The sequence below is a fragment of the Ictalurus punctatus genome, chromosome 17 (assembly GCF_001660625.3).
Source record: "Ictalurus punctatus breed USDA103 chromosome 17, Coco_2.0, whole genome shotgun sequence".
Classification (NCBI taxonomy): Eukaryota; Metazoa; Chordata; class Actinopteri; order Siluriformes; family Ictaluridae; genus Ictalurus; species Ictalurus punctatus.
This window is the reverse complement of record NC_030432.2, coordinates 4,521,845-4,541,405: the sequence shown is the minus strand read 5'-3', so window position 1 is coordinate 4,541,405 and position 19,561 is coordinate 4,521,845. Positions and strand designations below refer to the sequence as shown.

The window sequence follows — 19,561 nt, the reverse complement described above, 5'->3', positions numbered from 1 at the left end:
ATGTCTGTAGCCCAGTTATGTCAGAGATGTGCGTGTGTGTAATAAATCTGACTAAAACACACTGAACTCATTCTTGGGATGGTGATTTTTATGAACCAGGCTCTATATCTACTGGGCTACAAAAATAGACACGCAAACACATTTAATGCTTGAGTTTGTGCCAATGTGACCTTGATATGGAATAACATATCAAATGTGTGTGTGTGTGTGTGTTACGTCTCTACACGGAAGTACGAAGGACGGTAGTACAAGTACAAGGATTTATTGTATGGACCTTCAAATCATTAGACAAATGAAGAGCTTCTGAATGTAAAACTTTAACCTGTGTATGAGGAATCGATTCAGAAATTCTAAACATTTCTACAGAAAGGAAAGACATCAAAGTATAACATGAGGAAGAGGAAGGACAAATATATAACATCATAAGGAATAAAGTAAAGGTAATATACTGTACTGGCAAGAGGAACGTGATGCAAATCCTGAAAAAGATGAGGGAATGTCTGCATTTAAGTGCATCCTATAGGTTTAAGAAACTGCTCTCTCTTTGTCTGACCTTCAATCCAGTTATCCCATCTCTCTCTCTCTCTCTCTCTCTCTCTCTCTCTCTCTCTCTCCCTCCCTCTTCTTACCCCCTCTCCTGTTTCCCGTTCTCCCTCTTCCCTTCACTAAGCTAAGCGCATTCAGCACAGAACACAAGGCCTGAGAGAGAATATGACTAGACAGATTAGTCTCCTTCATTTCATTCATGTGAGAATTTAGAAAGAAGTTTGAAAGAAAATAATTGCTATTATACAATTAGCATTTTTAAAATAAATAAATAAATCAACAAATCTCCCGGATTCAGCAGAAGTAAGTAAACATTTTTTTCCCCTCTAATGGCTGTATGTGCATGCATAAAAGATTCATTTAAAAAAAAAAAAAAAAAAAAAAAAAAAAAAGGTTTTAAAAATATCTGTATGTAATTATAAACAAACGGCAGTAACAAGGAAAGAGATCAATGAAATAGATAGAAATGAAAGAAGTATAAAATCTTTTGAGACTAATTCGGGTTGGCTGGATCCTTTTTATGATGTTTTAACACGGCACTTTCTTGGTAGAATCTTGGTAGAAAAAAATGTAAGTTCATAATAGTGCATTTAAAAAAAAAAGAGCACAACACTATTATTATTATTATTATTATTTATTATTATTATTATTATTATGGATCTTGTTCTGTTGTCCATTGTGCATTCATTCAAAAGTTTGACTCTTTAGAAACAAGAACAGTCATTCAAAGCCAGCTTGTTATTCCATAATTAGAATTATTGGATTCAATTCAGAGGATATGTTCAAATAGCTTGAGAAAGGCGTATTTGCTGTTTCGAACCAGTCCGGTCTTTAAACGTAGCTTTCTTACCAGATGTTTTGGTTATTCAGTTAGCACCCAAGCTTTGCGGTTGTTCATGAGTTTGCAGGATGTTCTTGTTATCTGTATGAGACGTCATTTTGATAGAAGTGTCTTATCACACTGCAGTAGTTTTGCCCCTTTGACCCACCTGTCACCTCTTCACTGCACAACCTATATAACACCACCTGACCTAGTTACCGCAACCGCTCCAGATCGGTGCCATCAGAAATAGTATGCATTCTTTGTTATTGCATTTGAATAAATAACAGATAACAAATCTTTTACTAAGAAAATATGGAGGTTATACTGATTTTGTTCTAGCTTGAACGAATGATTATGTTCTCTATTCCTTTAAGTACACCTGTCCATATGGATATGCATATCATTTTCTGTAACGGCTGTATCCTGGTCAGGGTTGCAGCGGGTCCATAACCTACTCTGGGAACACTGGGAACACTGGGCACGAGGCAACCGTGTATATTTTTATTAGTATGTGTAAGATGGGAAAATGGTATGGATGTGGATATTTGAAATCTAAACCATAATAAGCAGAGATCTTATCAGTATTTAGTGTCACTAAATACGCAAACATTCATTAGTTATAGTGCTGTTAGAGTGATTTCACACACAAACAGTATATAAAATAAAGACAAAGACTGACTAAATATTAATCAATTCTACTACTACTATTAATAATAATACTAATAACGAGACAACAAAATAAAATGCACAACAGCAGAATAATTTACTTTATAGTTTATTTTAATTCTGTCTAGTGTACATTTTGCCCGATGCAAAAGCAATGACCCACATTAACTGAACAAAATCTATGGTCCACCTGACATTTACTTCTCATTCAGTTTAAAATTTATGCAGGGCTATGCAGTACATAATGACAAATCTTATACAATATACATACAATACCTGCAACATCACATTCACATAAGCACTGGGGAAAAAAACAAGAAAAAAAAAAGATTGGAACAATCAAAGATGTGCAATATATTCAAACCGTGCATTATATGGTTTTTAAGGGACTTCTTTTATACAGCTGTGTATCGTATCTCTACTGCGTTACGTAATCATGCTGGTCATTCACTCATTCAGGTGAGCATCAGGCGTGTGAATACTGAGTAAAGTTAAGGCTGCATTCCCTCCGTACTGCGTCCAAAAATCAGGAGCGTTTCTGTAAACCCCTCAAGCTGCACTGTGATCTTTTATTGGTTTATTCAAGATCCTAATCACACACTGTGCATTCAGAAATGACATTGGAAACGAATCAAAATCCACAAATGATTGAGGAAAGCATGAAACGTTTACGAAAATATGTTCAATAGATTCAATATCAAGAAAGTAATACATTTAAAGGATAATGCAGATGGATGGAGCGTGAAGGTCATTTTGAACCGAGGATCGTAACCTGAACCACCGTAGTGCCGCTTGCAATACAATATAATCCTGTGTTAATAAATGCTGCATTTTAATGAGTCCGAAGAATAAAGAACGAGTCCAATGTAGGCATTTGCCATACGAGTCATGCCAGTGCAAGAGCATGGCGCATCTTTATAATGTGACCTGACACTCAACCATTTTACTGGAAAAGTTTTTTTTAATATATTATCTTTGTTTATTTGCAGTTTTTTTTTTTTTTTATGCATTGCTACCAAAAAATAGATTGTTTGTTTTTTTTTAATGGATTTGGTGTTTCAGCGTTTTGTAAATTTAGTAGACCTAAGAAAGATACAACTGTTTTAAGTAGTTTGCACTGGATTTTCCCCCTTTTGACCCCTCTTACCCTGGAGAGGAGCAAAAATAAGGTGATTATGGGCGATACAGGTGTCTGTGATTTTGTAGGAACCATAGATGTTACATTAGCAAGCTAGCTATCCCCCCCACCACCAAGTGAAAGCGGCACCTATAAGAGAACGATGATTGCATACAATAATTATAATGAACGATTCTATTTAAACAATTGGAGTATTACTCTCAAAAAAAAACGAACACTTTTGCTGCCTCTGACAGTGTGTTGTTATCTCAGGGAGTTTTTCCTGGGACAATATCGATTGTTACAAGTTGTTCTATTGTTATAAAATTTTGTAATTGTATACTGTATGTTGCCTTTGACCAAATATAAGGATGCAGACATAACACTGCTGTGTTATCCATTACCACTAGCTTGAATGCATAAGTCTGTTCTATTTGACCCGTCCTAACTGTAAGGGGTAGTGAGAGTCACCTGGGTATCTTCCACCTTCCAAAAAAGTCACGATGTAAGGTATGATGCAGTTTTTTTTGGAATAAATTCTAGCCATACAGCCATCTTTCTCTTTATTATTCTCACCTCGTACACACGTAGGACCACGTACACAGTGTATGCGGCTATCATCTTGTTCAGAAAAAGAATGGCGATTTCCATCCAATTCCTAAAGATCATCTCTTTTTTGCATGATATGGTGGTCGAACTGGTTCCGAAAGAGTGGCACAAGCTCTAGTTTGCTAGAGATGCAAAGCTTTTCTAAGGAAAGGGGTCTGCTGAGCAGAGATGCTCCATCAGAATGAGTCACGACAGATGTTTCAGTTACAGGCTTGGGGGCAGTGTGGAGCTACAAGGGCATAGCGGCATGTGGAACCCTGATGTAAGACCAGAACACATCAACTATCTAGAATTGAGAGTAGGCAATCTGACCTTCAAGTTCTCTATACCTATTCTGAGACACCTCCAGGTTTTGGTTAACTCATGTTGAGTGGAAGAAGGTTTTGAAAGGGTTGTAATACAAGTATTTCAAGCTGATGATGATGTTTCTAGAAGGATGAGACACAGCTGGATTGTAGTGGAATCACCTCATTATGAGTCCCGTTAGGCCCCTCCTTTTGAGCAGCCAAAGATGAATGTTATTGGTTGCCCATTGTGTGGTGGACATCACCACGGTCTATAGACAGGCTGGATACCTGGCCCTAAATGTGATATGCCAGACTATGCGGAGCATCTATGAGGTATCCTGCCATGCAATTCTTCCTAGTTCTACAAGGTGAACCTAGCTCCCAGTGGTGTGAATATGGTGGTCATCTTCAAGCCCCTTTCCATTAAGGCACACCAGGTTCCTCATTATATTGTGGCTAGTGTAAGTTATACAGGTGATTCTCAATTCCACTGGTGGTTATGAGGGGTGAATAAGGCTAGTAACATATGTGCCTGTATGTAACCTCCATAACAACAATATCTCTGGAAGAAAGTCTATCTGAAAGCAACCCACATTATGCAGTGCCTGAACGTCTTGCTACATTGTGACTAAAATTGATGTTTGGTTTTAAGTTTGGTCATATTATAAGCTTTCGGCCAATAATTCAGAAACAAGTGGAATACTTGCATCAGTATTATTTGCAATAACTAGAAAAAAAACTAATATATAAAAATAAATCGTCCAGCTCAAAGTACAACTCATTTATTTATATGTGTTATTCATTTTAAATATATATTTTTGTTCATTTCTATAATAGGTGCTAAAGAGTTGTGATCTAAATCAAGCTTCCTATGTCAAGTCAAGCCTTATTGTCATTCCTTCTCAACACAGCACAGTTTTTAGGGAATATTTACAACATGCGATGGATACAAAACATGCCAGAAACCACTATTCAGTACTAAAGTCCGTAGTAAGCTAGGAAATATTTCTTGATATGGAAATGAGAATGTTTTATTGATTATGTTTTACTACCAAACTATGTACTAAAGAGTGTATTTGACTTTAAACTGCATGTAGAGCAAGCAGCGTGGTGTATTAGATTATCATACTTTTGAATGGCTAAGTCATTAATATAGATAACCAATAATATTGTTTTCTACAAAAATTATAGTGGAAATACCTTGAGTATAGACAGATTTGTCCAGCATTTCCGATTATAATATTACAACAAACCGAATATAAGATTATTAATCATATTTTTAGCCATGCTTATTAATTTCAAGCTTGAAATAGTCGTATTATTGCCAGACAAATGGGCACATTTTTAGCATTTATTTCTAGACAGAGATGAAATGCTCTGCCAATAGAATAAGAACCTTTAAAGCTTGAAAGTCTAGAAATAGGTTTATTAATAATATTATATTTGCTCTGTTGTAATCTTATAATAGGAAATACTAGATCAATTTGAGCGTATTTAAGATCTCTTCACTTGCTAAGATGATATTTTTGCAGTGTGCTGTTACTTACATAAGAAGTAGCTACATATGTTTTTTTTTCTATATTAGTGATGCTAATAGTTTAGAAAAGAATTAGAAACTAAAATTAGTCTCAGGCCACTTCCAAGTGAACTCTCGCGTGGTTCGATTAGAGTGAAAAGACAATTTGGACCCTGCTTACAAGACATATTACAAGACATAAATTATATATATGTATATAATTTTTAATCTAAATATATTAGAACATGTTCTATCTCAGCAATTTTCCCTGAATAATTCAATGTCATTATGTGAAGACCAAATAGGAAAAAAAAAAAATTACTTGTTGAACATACTGCTGCTAAAATACCGTTCTGGGGTGCGTTTCTTGAAAAGTTTCATAATGTGTAAGGTTCCTAAAGTAGTTTGTTCGCTTCATCTTAAGAATGGTCTTTAACTGTTGCGTGGTCACAGAGCTAGGTTGTCTTTTTTGGTCAGCAATCTGCCAGCTTATGATGGTCACCCTAGCTTAAATTTGCTGCTCAATGGTCATCTCAGCCAATCTTTACTGGTTTAATAATATAAAATAACTCTTTACTGGTCTTTGGTGGTCATTCGTCTACCGGCTCACGTTAACTAACACATCGATCTTTTGTAGAAAGTAGGTTTTATTTCTCCTTCAACGCTGGAACAACCTCTCTTTCCAACATGCCAAAATCACCTTCTTGAGTCAGACGTGCCTTCAACCCACGGGAGCCATGCCTCATTGTCCATGCTGCCCTTCGGTGGTTTGATCAGACAGCCGTTCAGTACACTGATAATTGGTCATTCTTTCACAGTCTATAAGGACACCCCACTTAGTGACCTAACGCCATTCCTTCACTATCACACTAGCTCAAGTCTCAGCTTTCATCCTTCCACTATACAAGTCCATCTGGCTGCACTTAACCCCAAGAAGCTCTTTAATTGGATCCTTTCACACCTCCTCCGGCGATTTTCCGATCACACTTCTAGATCAGTACATCTCCATGGGCTCATCTCGTAGACACACTACAGCTACATCCAGACCAAGATACAGGGCCGGGGAACCGACTCTCATAATCCAGCATTTAAATTTAGCCCAGATAAGTAGCTGATCAGAACTCTAATCTAAACTTAAAGTTCCCCCCACTCCTTCAATCTTAACAAGAAGTTAAGATCTTATTTAACTCGCAAAATGAAGTTAGGAAAAAAACTGAAGCTTGGACGAAGGACCACACATCAACCTATAACCTCTTCTTAATTAAATTCCTAGAAATTCCCATCCCTGTCTTTCTCCATTTCAGTAGTCGAGGGCGTGGTCTTCACCCGTAAAATAGATCTTTCAGTGTCTGACATTTTGCAGTTATGTTAATACAATATTGTGCTAACATAATTCGAACTGTATTAATTATGCTTAATAATCATTTTGTCCAACTTGTCTGACCATGAAAGATGTGGTATGATCTGACAAACGTAAAATTCTCACAGGATTTATTACATGATTTGTTCTACATCAGACTTTAGTTAATTCGCAACTTCTCCCAACTAACATTTCCAAGTAAAATAACCTTACTTAAACGTACTTACAATTACCTCAGACTAGTGAACAAAAGCTAATGTACGGTAAATTACCTCAGACTAGAGTAGCTAATGAATACTAATATTTTAAAAAAATACCTAGCTAGCAAATGCTAATATAAATTACCACAGATTAGCAAACTAATGCTGAGCTAAAATACCATCGATTAGCTTTGGAATGCTAACGTACATGATGTCAGATTAGGTAGCGAAGTCTAACATAATTTACAACAGACAAGCTAGTGAATTCTGTGCTAAATTTTAACGACGAACGCTAAATGAAATGAGCTCCCGCGGCTAAATGCTTACTTAAATGAGATCAAACCACGTTAAAATTTTAACTTTTTCACAAAGTATTAAAGTATTAAAGTACATCAATAACTAAGTGATATCCATAAACGTCTATTCATTTCTATGCTAACGTTATAATATTTGCACTGTGTCGGTTTCTGATCCGTCGTTGGAGTTTATCTTCGCTGTGAATACAAAGTCTAGTAGCGTGTGTTGATTTAAGTATCCGTTAACAAAGTTCTTCAAGAAACACACCCTCCATTGGTAAAGAAGGAGCAAAACACATTTAAAACACAAAAGCAAAGTGGGTTGTTTTTTTTGGAATGTTTCTGTACTCGTAGGTACATTTGGCTCTCAAAGAGAAAGAGGACTTTTTTTTTTTTTTGCATCAGACGAGAAATACAAATAAAGTCGTCAGAATCATCTATAAAAATCAAACTACTACCAATTAGGCAATAGTAGGAATAGTGTGCTTTACCTTTAACAATAGTCACGTTGTGAATATACTGGCAGTGGTTGGAAGACACTAAAGAAAAAATCATTTTAAAAGTGGTGCGCTTCCTATAAATACTGTGTGGAAGATTCTAAGAGTTACACTGAAGAGTGGAGAATAGAAACCTGATCTGAAGCGTTACACTGGCTCACTTGGAATGTATAGCAGGTATAGCAACCGAGATTTCCGGTTAAAAAGAAAAAGAAAAAAAAAGTAAAAATCCGATTGTTTATTGTCTGCACAAATGAGGAAAGATCCATACCAAGGAAAGTGCTGCAGAGACAGCATGATGGCTCAAGAAAACATCATTCTGGAAGAAAAAAAAGAAAGATTAGAGATAAGACAAGTGATTTACGCGAGTTATTTATCACCGTTTGAAGAGAACGGTCCAAAACTGAAGAACTATGTCATAATAAATTATGTGCGTGTTTCTTATTAATGCTTCATGTTTGTAGATTTGAACCTAAGGAGGCTGAGGAGCATCAGAACGCACCGCGACGCTTATGAGTAAGAGTGAGTTTTGAAATATCAGAAATGTTCCTTTGTACAGGACAATATTCACACTTGTGTTATAATTACTCTTATAGTTATTCTTTCTACAACCTCGTAAGGTTTATGTCTACAAATACCACACTACCATTCCAACATGCTAATCACAGCTGGGCTCGGATGTTGTGGATGCTGTAACATAACAGAAAACAGTGTGTGTGTGTGTGTGTGTGTGTGTTGTTTCCCTATATATTAACATGCAGTTATAAGCTAGATGTTTACCTGCATGTGAAGAATAGGGCTCAACCAAAGTTTAGGTCCTTCAGGTCATAGGCATGTTAAATTTGTCTGTTTCATTGAAAGCAAAAAACAAAAAGAAGTTCATTATGAATATATCATTAATATAGTTTACATTTTGCAAAATGCAGAGATTTTGGCTACCTGTGAGCATTGTTTATGATGTGGTTTGTCCCAAAGGTATCCATACATAGGGAAAATTAATGGTCTTTAGCAAAAGGACTTAAAATAATATTTGATATTATATATATATATATATATATATATATATATATATATATATATATATATATATATATATATATATATATATATATATATATATATATATATATATAAAATTTCTTTTTAGATAGCCTTTAAGAACACCTTTGACAGAAGAAGAGTATTGAAATCGTCCTGATGGCTGATTACTTGCGTAACACCAGATGTATTTATCATGAGTGTGAGAGACGACTCCATGTGCGTTTATTAAGAAATGGCGATCATGTAGAGGATGTTTTGTAAATAAAGTTACATTTTGCTAATAATTAAATAAATAAATAAATAAATGAGGGGTTAACTTCCGCCATATATATATATGAGAGAGAGAGAGAGAGAGAGAGAGAGAGAGAGAGAGAGAGAGAGAGAGAGAGAGAGAGATATTTCTGGGACACCCTGTAGAAAGATATCTTCATGTTTCTATATTTTAAGTTTATACAGTGCTGGTGGAAATTTCCTGATTCACGCCATGATCTTCATGAGGCGAATTTGGTGCGTTAGAACGAAAAAAAAAACCCAAACAGACTCGGACTCGGACACAGCTTAAGTGTTCGGATTGATGATGTTGATTAACTACATTGTTCAAATTGCAGCTGTGTATCCCATTAGAACATAACGGTGGGGGTGGGGGGGTGGGGTGGGGTTATGACAACAACAACAACAGTTCTCACTTGGTTCCTTCTTCTGTGCCTCCATCTCCATCTGTTTTCCCCTCTTCCTCCATCTTCTGTTCATCAGAGATGAGCTCCTGTTTCTTATGTCTCCGTACACACTTGATGATCACCATGGTGAGGATCACCAGAGCCAGCATCCCTCCTACAGATGCTCCGACTGCCACCGCGATGGTCGAGTCTCTGGGAGGGGGCACTGCACACAAAACACCGAGTAGCTTCATTTGGATTGAGATCATTAGGAACACACTGGGTAGTGTAGAGGCATTCCTCACAAACTCCAGTCGAGTGCGGAATAAAACACGACAGAGCACGTGGAGAGCGTTTACCTGTAACCCAGAGCAGCACATGCCCACGTTTTTATTCCTCTTACACCACAGCGATTTGACCACAATTACGTTTTTATTATTATTATTAATTAAAGAATGACAGTTTATATGACTTTTTTTTTTTTTTAAACATTGAAATGTTGTGAAATGCCTGAGGCAAGTTACTTCCTGTTATCCCTCATGTTATAGCGGTTATAAACAATCATCCCAGAAAGTCCTCAACACACTCCTGTATAATCACTATATAAATGATTAGAAGCTTTTATCTGTTAAATAACAGTACATTTTTTAAATCCATTTATTATTATCCTTTAAATTAATTCAGTATTATTTACTCTTATTCTCCGGCCCAGTATTAGCGGCTCCGGATCCACTGCGACTCTGACCAGGATAAAGTGGTTACTGAAAGTGAGTGAGTGAGTGAGATTTTATTACATTTCTATAAATATATGTAATTTGTTATTTCTACAGTCCGTACGGAATTTCGCGGAGTTTTATTTGTGATCGCTGCGGCCAAAAATGCTCGATCTTGCCGGGCTTTTTTTCAAAATTTGCGATTCGACTTGGAGTTTTTGTGCTTTATTGCGGAAAACTAGTACTAGGGTTAGGATTGGGCAAATTGGCGAAATTACAATCGCACAAAATTGGTCTGCACACTCTTTCACAGTGGGGTCTGTTGGTAAACAAGACCTTTTGGCTGTACTCATGTTCGAGGCACATGAATCTAAGAGGACTTTGGATGAACGCGCCTCGTGATGACGTCACATGACGCGTCTGTGGAAAAAATCTGTGGTAATTTTGAAAAAACTGCAGCGCCTCAGGACGTCGCGTAGTTTGCTTGACTTTGCGTTCATTTCTGCGATGGCAAAACCCTGAAAGCCTGCAGGGACTGATTACAGAATTCATGAATATTTTCCAGCAAACAAAGTCTGCATCACAGGCCTTACTTTTTCTAATTTAATACAGAAAAAGTAATACAATTTTACTCTCACTGTGAATTCTTGAAAGCTGATTCAGTCGCTCTATAACCGGATGGAAACCTGATGCAGACTGTAAAGTAAATCTGTGTATTTTTGTTGTTGTTGATATTTTCACTTATTTAAAAGACGTTCGCTTTAAGGTTAAAATCAAGCGCTCCGTTTACCAGCAGCGAGTTTTGGAACTGCTTTCGCGTTCTGCTTTCGCAGTGGTGTGATTTACACTTACACTCGGTGACTACAGACAGCTGGATAGTGCCATGGCCCTCGACACGATCAGGAGGATTGCGTACAGAACATTTATAGATCCCCTCGTCTGACAGCTGCACGTCTGAGATGGTAATGGAAAGGTCATTTTTGTCCAGGTTTCCAGCAAACTTTACCCTGTCCCCAAAACGGTCCGTCCTCAAAGGAGTTATTCTGTTCTTAAAGGTCATAAACTACAGAAAGAGATAAAAAAAAAAAAAATGTAAAAAAAAAAAAAGAAAAATAGTTCAATCAAACAGGAGAATCAGAATCGCACACATACTCTGGCCTTTCAAGCCTAACTCAGCAAATAATAAAGGAGCATGCGGTTTAGGGTCGTTGGTTGGGTTTTTAGTTTTTTGAGCTTTATTGAGCGCTGCTAAACATCTAGACAGTTAAAAGTAAATGATCCTTGATGCAGTAATAAACAGCCCTCAATACACACATCCACAATATGAAGATGAGAAATGAAGAGACTTGATGTTCTCCTCACCATCTCCTCTGTATCGTTTTTGGTCTCCTGGTAGGTCCAGTTCATAGCAAATTTGCTGATGTCCAGTTTGTAGCAGGACGTAAAGGTGCAGGAGATCTTTACCATGGTGCCATTCAGGGCATTAATCTGCTGTGCCACGAGCACTTCCATGGAGGACACAGAAGAGACTAAAACACAAACAATAACTCATTTGATTCCAATTATCCACAGTAATGTTTTTCTTTAAAGATAAGCATTTCCCTTTAACCCCCACCGTATAAAAGAGGTTTAGCAGAAAAGCAGATTACATTTTCCCTTTTGCAATGCGATGTAGAACTGTGGCTCGGGCGGTAGAGCGGGTCGTCCACAAATCATAGGACTGGCGGTTCGATTCCCGGCCCACGTGACTCCACATACTGAAGTGTCCTTGGGCAAGACACTGAACCCCAAGTTGCTCCTGATAACAAGTTAGCGCCTTGCATGGCAGCCCTGCTACCATTGGTGTGTGTATGAATGGGTGAATGAGGCACAGTGTAACGCACTTTGGATAAAAGCGCTATATAAGCGTGCCATTTATATAAGTACAGACCAGAACTAAAACAAGAGACGACTCGTCGTACAAAAGGGGCAATCGAATTCACTGTTAATATATTAACGCTGTCTGTCGAGGCAGAGACGATCGTAGCCATGATAAACATGTCAATCACGTGATCACAGTGAAGGTCTCAATTTAACAATAAGCCAGTGATGACCCACATTTATTTATTCAAGTCAGCCTCTAAAATAGCAGGTTTTACAGCACGCCATATGATCTGCATGATGAACTAGGAGTAATATTCTGTAGTGAGTGCGGGCGAAAGAGGGACGACGATTCTTTATTGATCTTCTTTCCTCTGCCGATAAAACAAAGACGGAATCTCTCTGCTGGGAGAATGTTTAAGTGCGATAATTAATATTGATAAATTTATCTAGGATTTCCAATTATAAGATTACAATAAATCTAATACAAGATTAGTAAAATGCTTTCCAAGCTTGAAATAGTCTTGCTCTTTAAGCAATTATTTCTAGAAAGACAATGACTTGCTAAGAGGTGATAAGAAGGTTTAAAACTTGACCTTATGAAAAGAGAAATCTAGAAATCAAAGTCAAGTTACAGTGCGGATTCTGCTCGACTCTGTAGAACACGGTTAGAGAAGACACATTATTTATAAATCGCACAGATGAGGACGAGTTCCACTTCGAGTCCGGTTCCTCTGGGAGGTTTTCCTCGCCACCGTCGAATCCGGTTCGCTCAGAAGCGAGAAATTTAAACATTTATGTCCAGATTTCTGTCGAGCTGCTTTGGGACAATGGCGAATATTAAAAGTTCCTTATACATAAATAACACTGAATAAAGTTTAAAAAAAAAAAAAAAAAAAAAAAAAAGATTAAGTTAAGATTGCGCCAGTGAAAATTCTCACACAGATGCCAAAGCTGTTATTATGAGCGTGATTACAGTCTGTAATTATACCAGGCAGAAAAGTGCATTCTTTACACCATCTTCTTCTTCTTCCTAAAAATGATTCACTAGATTCTTACACAAAACCAAGAACTGGATGGAAAGAACATGGACGTTTTATTTATATATATACACACACACATATATATATATATATATATATATATATATATATATATATATATATATATATATATATATATATATATATATAGGATATATGATGAGTCTGCAGCCACACCCAGTCCTGCAGTATAACTGCACCAGGGCGGGAGCAGACTCTCAGAAAGCAGCAGAGCTTAGGCAGCACTTTTTTACAGTCCAGACAGATGACTGCATTGCTGCAGCAGAGACACACACAGACACACACACACAAACACACACACAGAGTACATAGACTTTTTCTTTGTGTGAATAGTTTATTTCTGTGCTATATGTATTAAAGGGACACTAATTCTACATTTTAAATATAGTGTAAATAAGTGTGAGACATTTATAACATATGCTCTGTAAGTGTGTGTGTGTGTGTGTGTGTGTGTGTAATAACATTTTTATGCTGTTATTGATAACGGTATGTTACTCAGTCACAGTGCATCACTTTGTAGTCAGGAGTTGTGTGTTTATGGACAAACCTCCCATTGCTGCTGCAATTATTTTTCACTTGCCAAGCTTTCACTGCAGTAGCAGCAGAAACTTAATCCTGCCCCTCCCTTTTCTCCTCTCTCTCTCTCTCTCTCTCTCTCTCTGCAGAATAGCTAAGCCCCTCCTTCTTAAAAGTGACCTTTCTTTTAAGGAGAAGTGTGCACCTGTCCACACACACACACACACACACGGCAAAATAAATCTGCAGTACACATAGTAAAGCAGTGTGTACAGCTGCAGCATCCTGTGTCATGTTAATAAAAGCGCTCACATGCACATTACTGCCACGACCCCTTCAGTCAGAAATGCAGAATCGATATTGCAGTGGGTGAGTTATACAATAGCAGCAATATGTCGCCCACCCACTGCTTCCACTTTGTTCACATCTACCTACTGTCTCTTTTTACCACGTACAAAAACAAGTATCGTTGTTGGAAAAACTCCACCAATAACCTGAAGAGAGAGAGAGAGAGAGAGATGAATATTTAGGACTGTGTGTTCTTCTCTTTCGGTCATTATTTTACTGAGTCTGATGTGCTGTAATGTCCGTCCACCCTCTAGCCATGACTTTTACCATCCCCTTATTGCCTGGGAAGCAACACACACACACACACTTCTACTTACTGCAAGTAAATGTTGTGTTATGCTATGACCTTTATACAGCAACAAATTACCGCATTGTTTACATTCTAACTCCAGCATGTACTGTATATTTGTTATTGTATTTCCCCAACAAGAACATCATCCATCCATCCATTTTCCATACCACATGGAAACTCCGTGCATAAATGGCAGGGGCAGGATTCGAACCCCGAACGTGCGCGGCAAACAAGCTAACCACTGAGCCGACGAGCCCAGAGTGTTTTTGTTCAGCAGTCTGGTCTGGATCGCGGGACAGGAGGATGTGTGTCCCAGCAGTTCCCTCTCATCTACCAGAGCGATCGGTGTTAAAGTGCGTGTTCCTTCGCTCCCCTTGTACTGATGACCACATCCTCACCGAGATGCTCACTCTCCAAGTTATGGACCAGAAGTGTCCTTCAGTTTCCCACAGGAGCTAATGGCGCTAACTGGGCCAGAGTCTCTTCTCGACCCTGTGCGACCGACCGCATCCCTTCCAAGCTGCTCACTCTGTACCAATTTCACTCCAGATCATGAGGTAGGAGGCATGAGTGCCCCTCTATTTCCCTCTCATCACCTGGGGCTATTGGCACAAACGGGGCTGGAGTGCGCGTGTCTCAACTGAGTCCCTCACTCGACACCAACACTTGTACATAGTCCTCCACTCTTGCCTCACCAAGTGCAACTTACCTACTGGGAAGGCACAATGGTGCAGTGGATGGCTCTTGCATCCAGAAGTGGTGCAGCAGATCTTGGAAAAGGCACAGGGCGACCTTTTTGCCGACATACAGCCGACTCATTGTCAAGTGATTCCCTTTAGCTGTACTCTGAGACAAGATGACTGGCTTCGCAGTCGTGCGTTCCCACCTCCATTGCTGGTTCTGCCCATGCTACACTGAATTCAGCAATCCAACCACAGACTTGTACACATGGCTCTGGAATAGCCAGCAAGAACCTGGGTCCCACTGCTTAAGAAAAGTACCGATATTTGAAAATCATATTTAATTGTACTTCATATATCACTAGGGACAGACTCTTAACTGTCATATTCATATTTGTAAAATAAGCGTTATTCAGCTAAACTAACACTTAATTGTAACTCTAGAAGATGATTATGGCTTGGTGTACTTCAGTGGAATATATATATACACACACACACACACACACGTCACATAGAAACTCTGAGCATTTATTTGTAGTATTATTTTCCTATTTTAGCTGCTCCCGTTCACCACAGCAGATCACCTGTCCGTATATTTTGATTCTGGCACAAGTTTTACACACCAGTTCGTGCAACCCTCCAGTAGCTGGGGTTGGTTTCCTGACCAGGATTGGAACCCGGACCACCGCACATGCTAGCACTGAAGCTGTGCTACCCAACCAGATGCCATAAACTCATCTGTTAGCTGAACAAAGATATGACCAAGCTATCTAGCGTTAGTTAGCAGTTAGTTTCTTAGTTTTCAAGCATGGCATGAATGCATGGACTGAAGATTTGGCTTGCTGTGCAGCTACAGGACCTGGGAAACTTGCAGTCCTTGAGACAAAAATGCACTCCACTTTATACCAGAATATTCTTCTGACAAATGTGAGGTCATCTGTCCAGCAGGTCAATCTGGGCTGAAATTGAGTCATGCAACAGGACAATGATCACAAACACACCAGCAAATCAACATCTGAATGACTAAAGAAGAGAAAAATCAAGGTGTTGGAATGGCCAAGTAAAAGTCCAGACCTCAACCCCATTGAGATGCTGTGGAGGGATGTGCTCATAACGAATGCCTTCAAACATCAATGAACTGAAGCAATGTTGTGAAGAAGAGTGGGCCAAAATTCCTCCCAAACGATGTGAGAGACTCCAAACCTCCTACAGAAAGGTTAAGATTTACTTCAAGTCATTGTTGCTAAAGGTGCTTCTACACGTTACTGATTTATAGGGTGCACTTATTTTATCCCACCAGGTTTCTAAATGTTGCTTGGTGCTTCTAGACAAACCACGGCATTTGTAGCAAATATGATTTGGCTTGCTCTTAAAAAAATTAATAAATAAATAAATAAATAATAATAAAAAAGACATTTTTTTTTTTAAATCTCTATTCTCCTGCTTTGTTTTTGGAACCAGGCTGGCGTCGGAGTGATGCGTCTCACGCTGAGGTCTATTCAACCAACTTATTTTTCATTACAATTTCAGATTTCATCAGATTTCTTCCAATAGCCTAAAGCCGGTTGCGAGATTGCTGAAAACCGTCTCCGTTCAAGTCTCCATCCATCCATCTTCTATACTGCTTATCCTTCTCAGGGTCACGGTGAACCTGGAGCCTATCCCAGGGAGCATCGGGCACAAGGCGGGGTACACCCTGGACAGGGTGCCAATCCATCGCAGGACAATGGAAAAAACAATCACACTCACCCATTCATACACTACGGACACTTTAGACACACCAATCAGCCTACCATGCATGTCTTCACGGTGGGAATCGAACCCCCGACCGTGGAGGTGTGAGGCGAACGTGCTAACCACTAAGTGTTACTTAGTATATGCACACTACTTTACAGTATGCAGTTATGATAAGTAATGATGAGAAAGACCAATTTTTACTCATTTCAAGCTTTAAACTTTCTTATTTTATTTCCAGTTAACAACAGTGTCGATGTGTTTGAGTTTTCTTAACAAGATAGGTATTAGTGCTATGCTGTATTAGAAAGCTTCATGGAGAGAAAAAAAATAAGTGTGACACGCCCTCTAATGGTTTTCTAGAGGAACTGCAATAAAAGTGGTTTTGGTCAAAAAAACCTACAACCTTTTTGTTCTTGTCTAATGTATAGGATGCATTAAAAAATGATACATCGTAAATAATGATACCAACGTAATTCAGTTTTAGTCTTTATTTTATATATACAGTAGGTACATATACTGAATAATGAATGCCAGATTTAACTAAAATATAATCTTTAAAACCTCCTGTGAGTAAATAAATCCACAAAGCCCAATATGAACCAATGCATGAAGTCAATTTGATAAGTAATACCTAGGGACCTAAATCCAGTCTATAACAACACCATATGTACACTACATACATTTACGCTTTTGGTTATTTTTGCACGAATTAGCTTTTAAACAAGCATTAAATCAGTGCGCGTGTTAACTTTGTACCTCTCTTAATGTATATAATGTGTGTCTAGGGAACGCAAAGTCCAGTATCACCAACTCACTAGAAGTTTCTCTGGAACAGGGTTCGAGATGATAAACAAACCGACAGAAACAGGAGGGTAGATCTGACTGGGAGAGTATTATTCTTAGTATTACAGCCTGGGATGTGCCTACTAGAATCTAATTATTCCTGATTAGAGATGCTAATTGATTTATATAAACGTGTCACTTATTATTTAGTTAAAAAGGTAAATACCTAGGAACATCATCATCATCATCATATTATTATTATTATTATTATTATTATGATGATGATGATGATGAAGGAGTTATAATTATTATTATTATTATTATTATTATTATTATTATTATTATTATGAAGAAGAAGAAGAAGAAGGAGAAGAAGAAGAAGGAGTTATTATTATTGTTGTTGTTGTGGTGGTGGTTATTGATAGCTAGTCATGGAGGAACTCACAGACACACATGTACATGCAGAGAACTGGGACTGAGGATTCTTTTGATCATAATGCTAAATGGTAAGGGGGGGAATCTAAAACGAATATAAAACCATGTCAAACAGATGCACTGTCATTAGTGTAGGCCACATGAATAGGAGACGGAATGCGCGGTCATTGTGGATTAGAGATAAATGAGGCTTTGCATCTTGAATGATTATGTAACACCATCACTGTTTACATGCAGACCTCCAGACCACAGGGCAGTAAACTACACTAACACAAACGGGTGATGTTTTAAAGAGATCATGTGCCAGTTGTGTGTGTGTGTGAGAGAGAGAGTGTGTGTGTGTGTGTGTGTGTGTGACTCACCCGTAAACACCAGCAGTGCTGATGCTATAATGGCTGCCGCTCCTTGTCTCGTGTCTCGCGCCCGCAACAGAAGAGACATTTTCATACACCAGGAGATGTCCTTTAATATGACTCTGATTAACACACAGGAATTATTTGGTCGTTAGATACATTTAAAAAAAAAGAAATAAAAAGCTATCTAATAAGGATTATTATCAGCGCTGTGATATGGTTGGCAGTGTCTGCAGCTGTTTAAAAAAAAAAAAAAAAAAAAAAAAAAAAAAGGGGGTTGGTTTTATGGTTGTGGTTCTATTTCTAGTGATGAGGGATGATTTATTATTTATTTTTATTCTCCATCCTGTATAAAAGTGTAGACACTTTCATAATATGAGTGACATTCCCAGAGTAAAAATAAAATAGTTCAATAATTTTTTTTGTATTTGATCATGCATGCTTGTCCATAACTACTACTAGTAATAATAATAATAATAATAATAATAATAATAGTAAAAGATTCTGTGATTCAGGGTGAATTCAGATATATTGGGACAGGTTTTTTATTTTATTTCTGCATAGTCTAAGCTTTCTTACTGTTAATAAACTATTAATAAACCAGAAACCCCGACACACACAACACATTTACGAAATCATTTCTGAAAGGTTTTTTTTTTTTTAGAAATCATTTAAATGTGAAGGGGACATGTTTAAATCATATTCTGAAGAAGCATGACTGAAAAGCACAGCGTTTTCCTAATTTGGGGAAACCTGTTGTGAAATTTTGGGTTTCTTTGGGATTTTCGTTGGTTTAGGAGCGAGAGGCATCACTAAATCATAATCACATCTCAATAATAGGACTTTAAAGATTCATCACCGTGATGGAACGCTGCATGTAGACAGGAGCTTGAGTAATGTTGGCTTACGGTGAATTTCTTACAGAAATAATAACAATAACAGGGTTTAGAAACCAGCAGTAAAAAAGCTGGGGGGTTATATTTAATAAAATAAAATGCAGCAGAAGCATGAGACAGGATTTAAAAACAAAACCCTCAACATTTGTTTCTAAAATCTACACTAAGTAAAAATTTATGCATATTACATTTTTGTCTGTAGTTCTCTCTGCCTGTCTGTCTGTCTCTCTCTCTCTCTCTGTCTGTCTGTCTGTGTCTCTCTCTCGGTCT

At 37.8% G+C, this 19,561-nt stretch overlaps 1 protein-coding gene across 1 annotated transcript; it reads right to left on the bottom strand.

The window, feature by feature from the left end:
- Positions 1–2,128: 2,128 nt before the first annotated feature.
- Positions 2,129–18,644, bottom strand: scn2b (sodium channel, voltage-gated, type II, beta). Its single transcript, XM_017490722.3, has 6 exons — positions 18,405–18,644; positions 11,690–11,856; positions 11,180–11,390; positions 9,645–9,840; positions 8,698–8,763; positions 2,129–8,236 (listed from the first exon to the last, which is right to left on the bottom strand). Exons 1-5 carry the CDS (start codon positions 18,487–18,489, stop codon positions 8,754–8,756), a joined length of 669 nt encoding a protein of 222 aa, XP_017346211.1. The 5' UTR covers positions 18,490–18,644; the 3' UTR covers positions 2,129–8,236; positions 8,698–8,753.
- Positions 18,645–19,561: the final 917 nt, after the last annotated feature.

Excerpts from the sequence above, each read along its gene's own strand:
- scn2b (XM_017490722.3), bottom strand. The coding sequence starts at position 18,489 with ATGAAAATGTCTCTTCTGTTGCGGGCGCGAGACACGAGACAAGGAGCG. Across the intron at positions 11,857-18,404 it reads AGCACTGCTGGTGTTTACGG|TCTCTTCTGTGTCCTCCATG; the intron begins GTGAGTCACACA and ends TTTGTGTTTTAG. Across the intron at positions 11,391-11,689 it reads AAAACGATACAGAGGAGATG|TTTATGACCTTTAAGAACAG; the intron begins GTGAGGAGAACA and ends CTCTTTCTGTAG.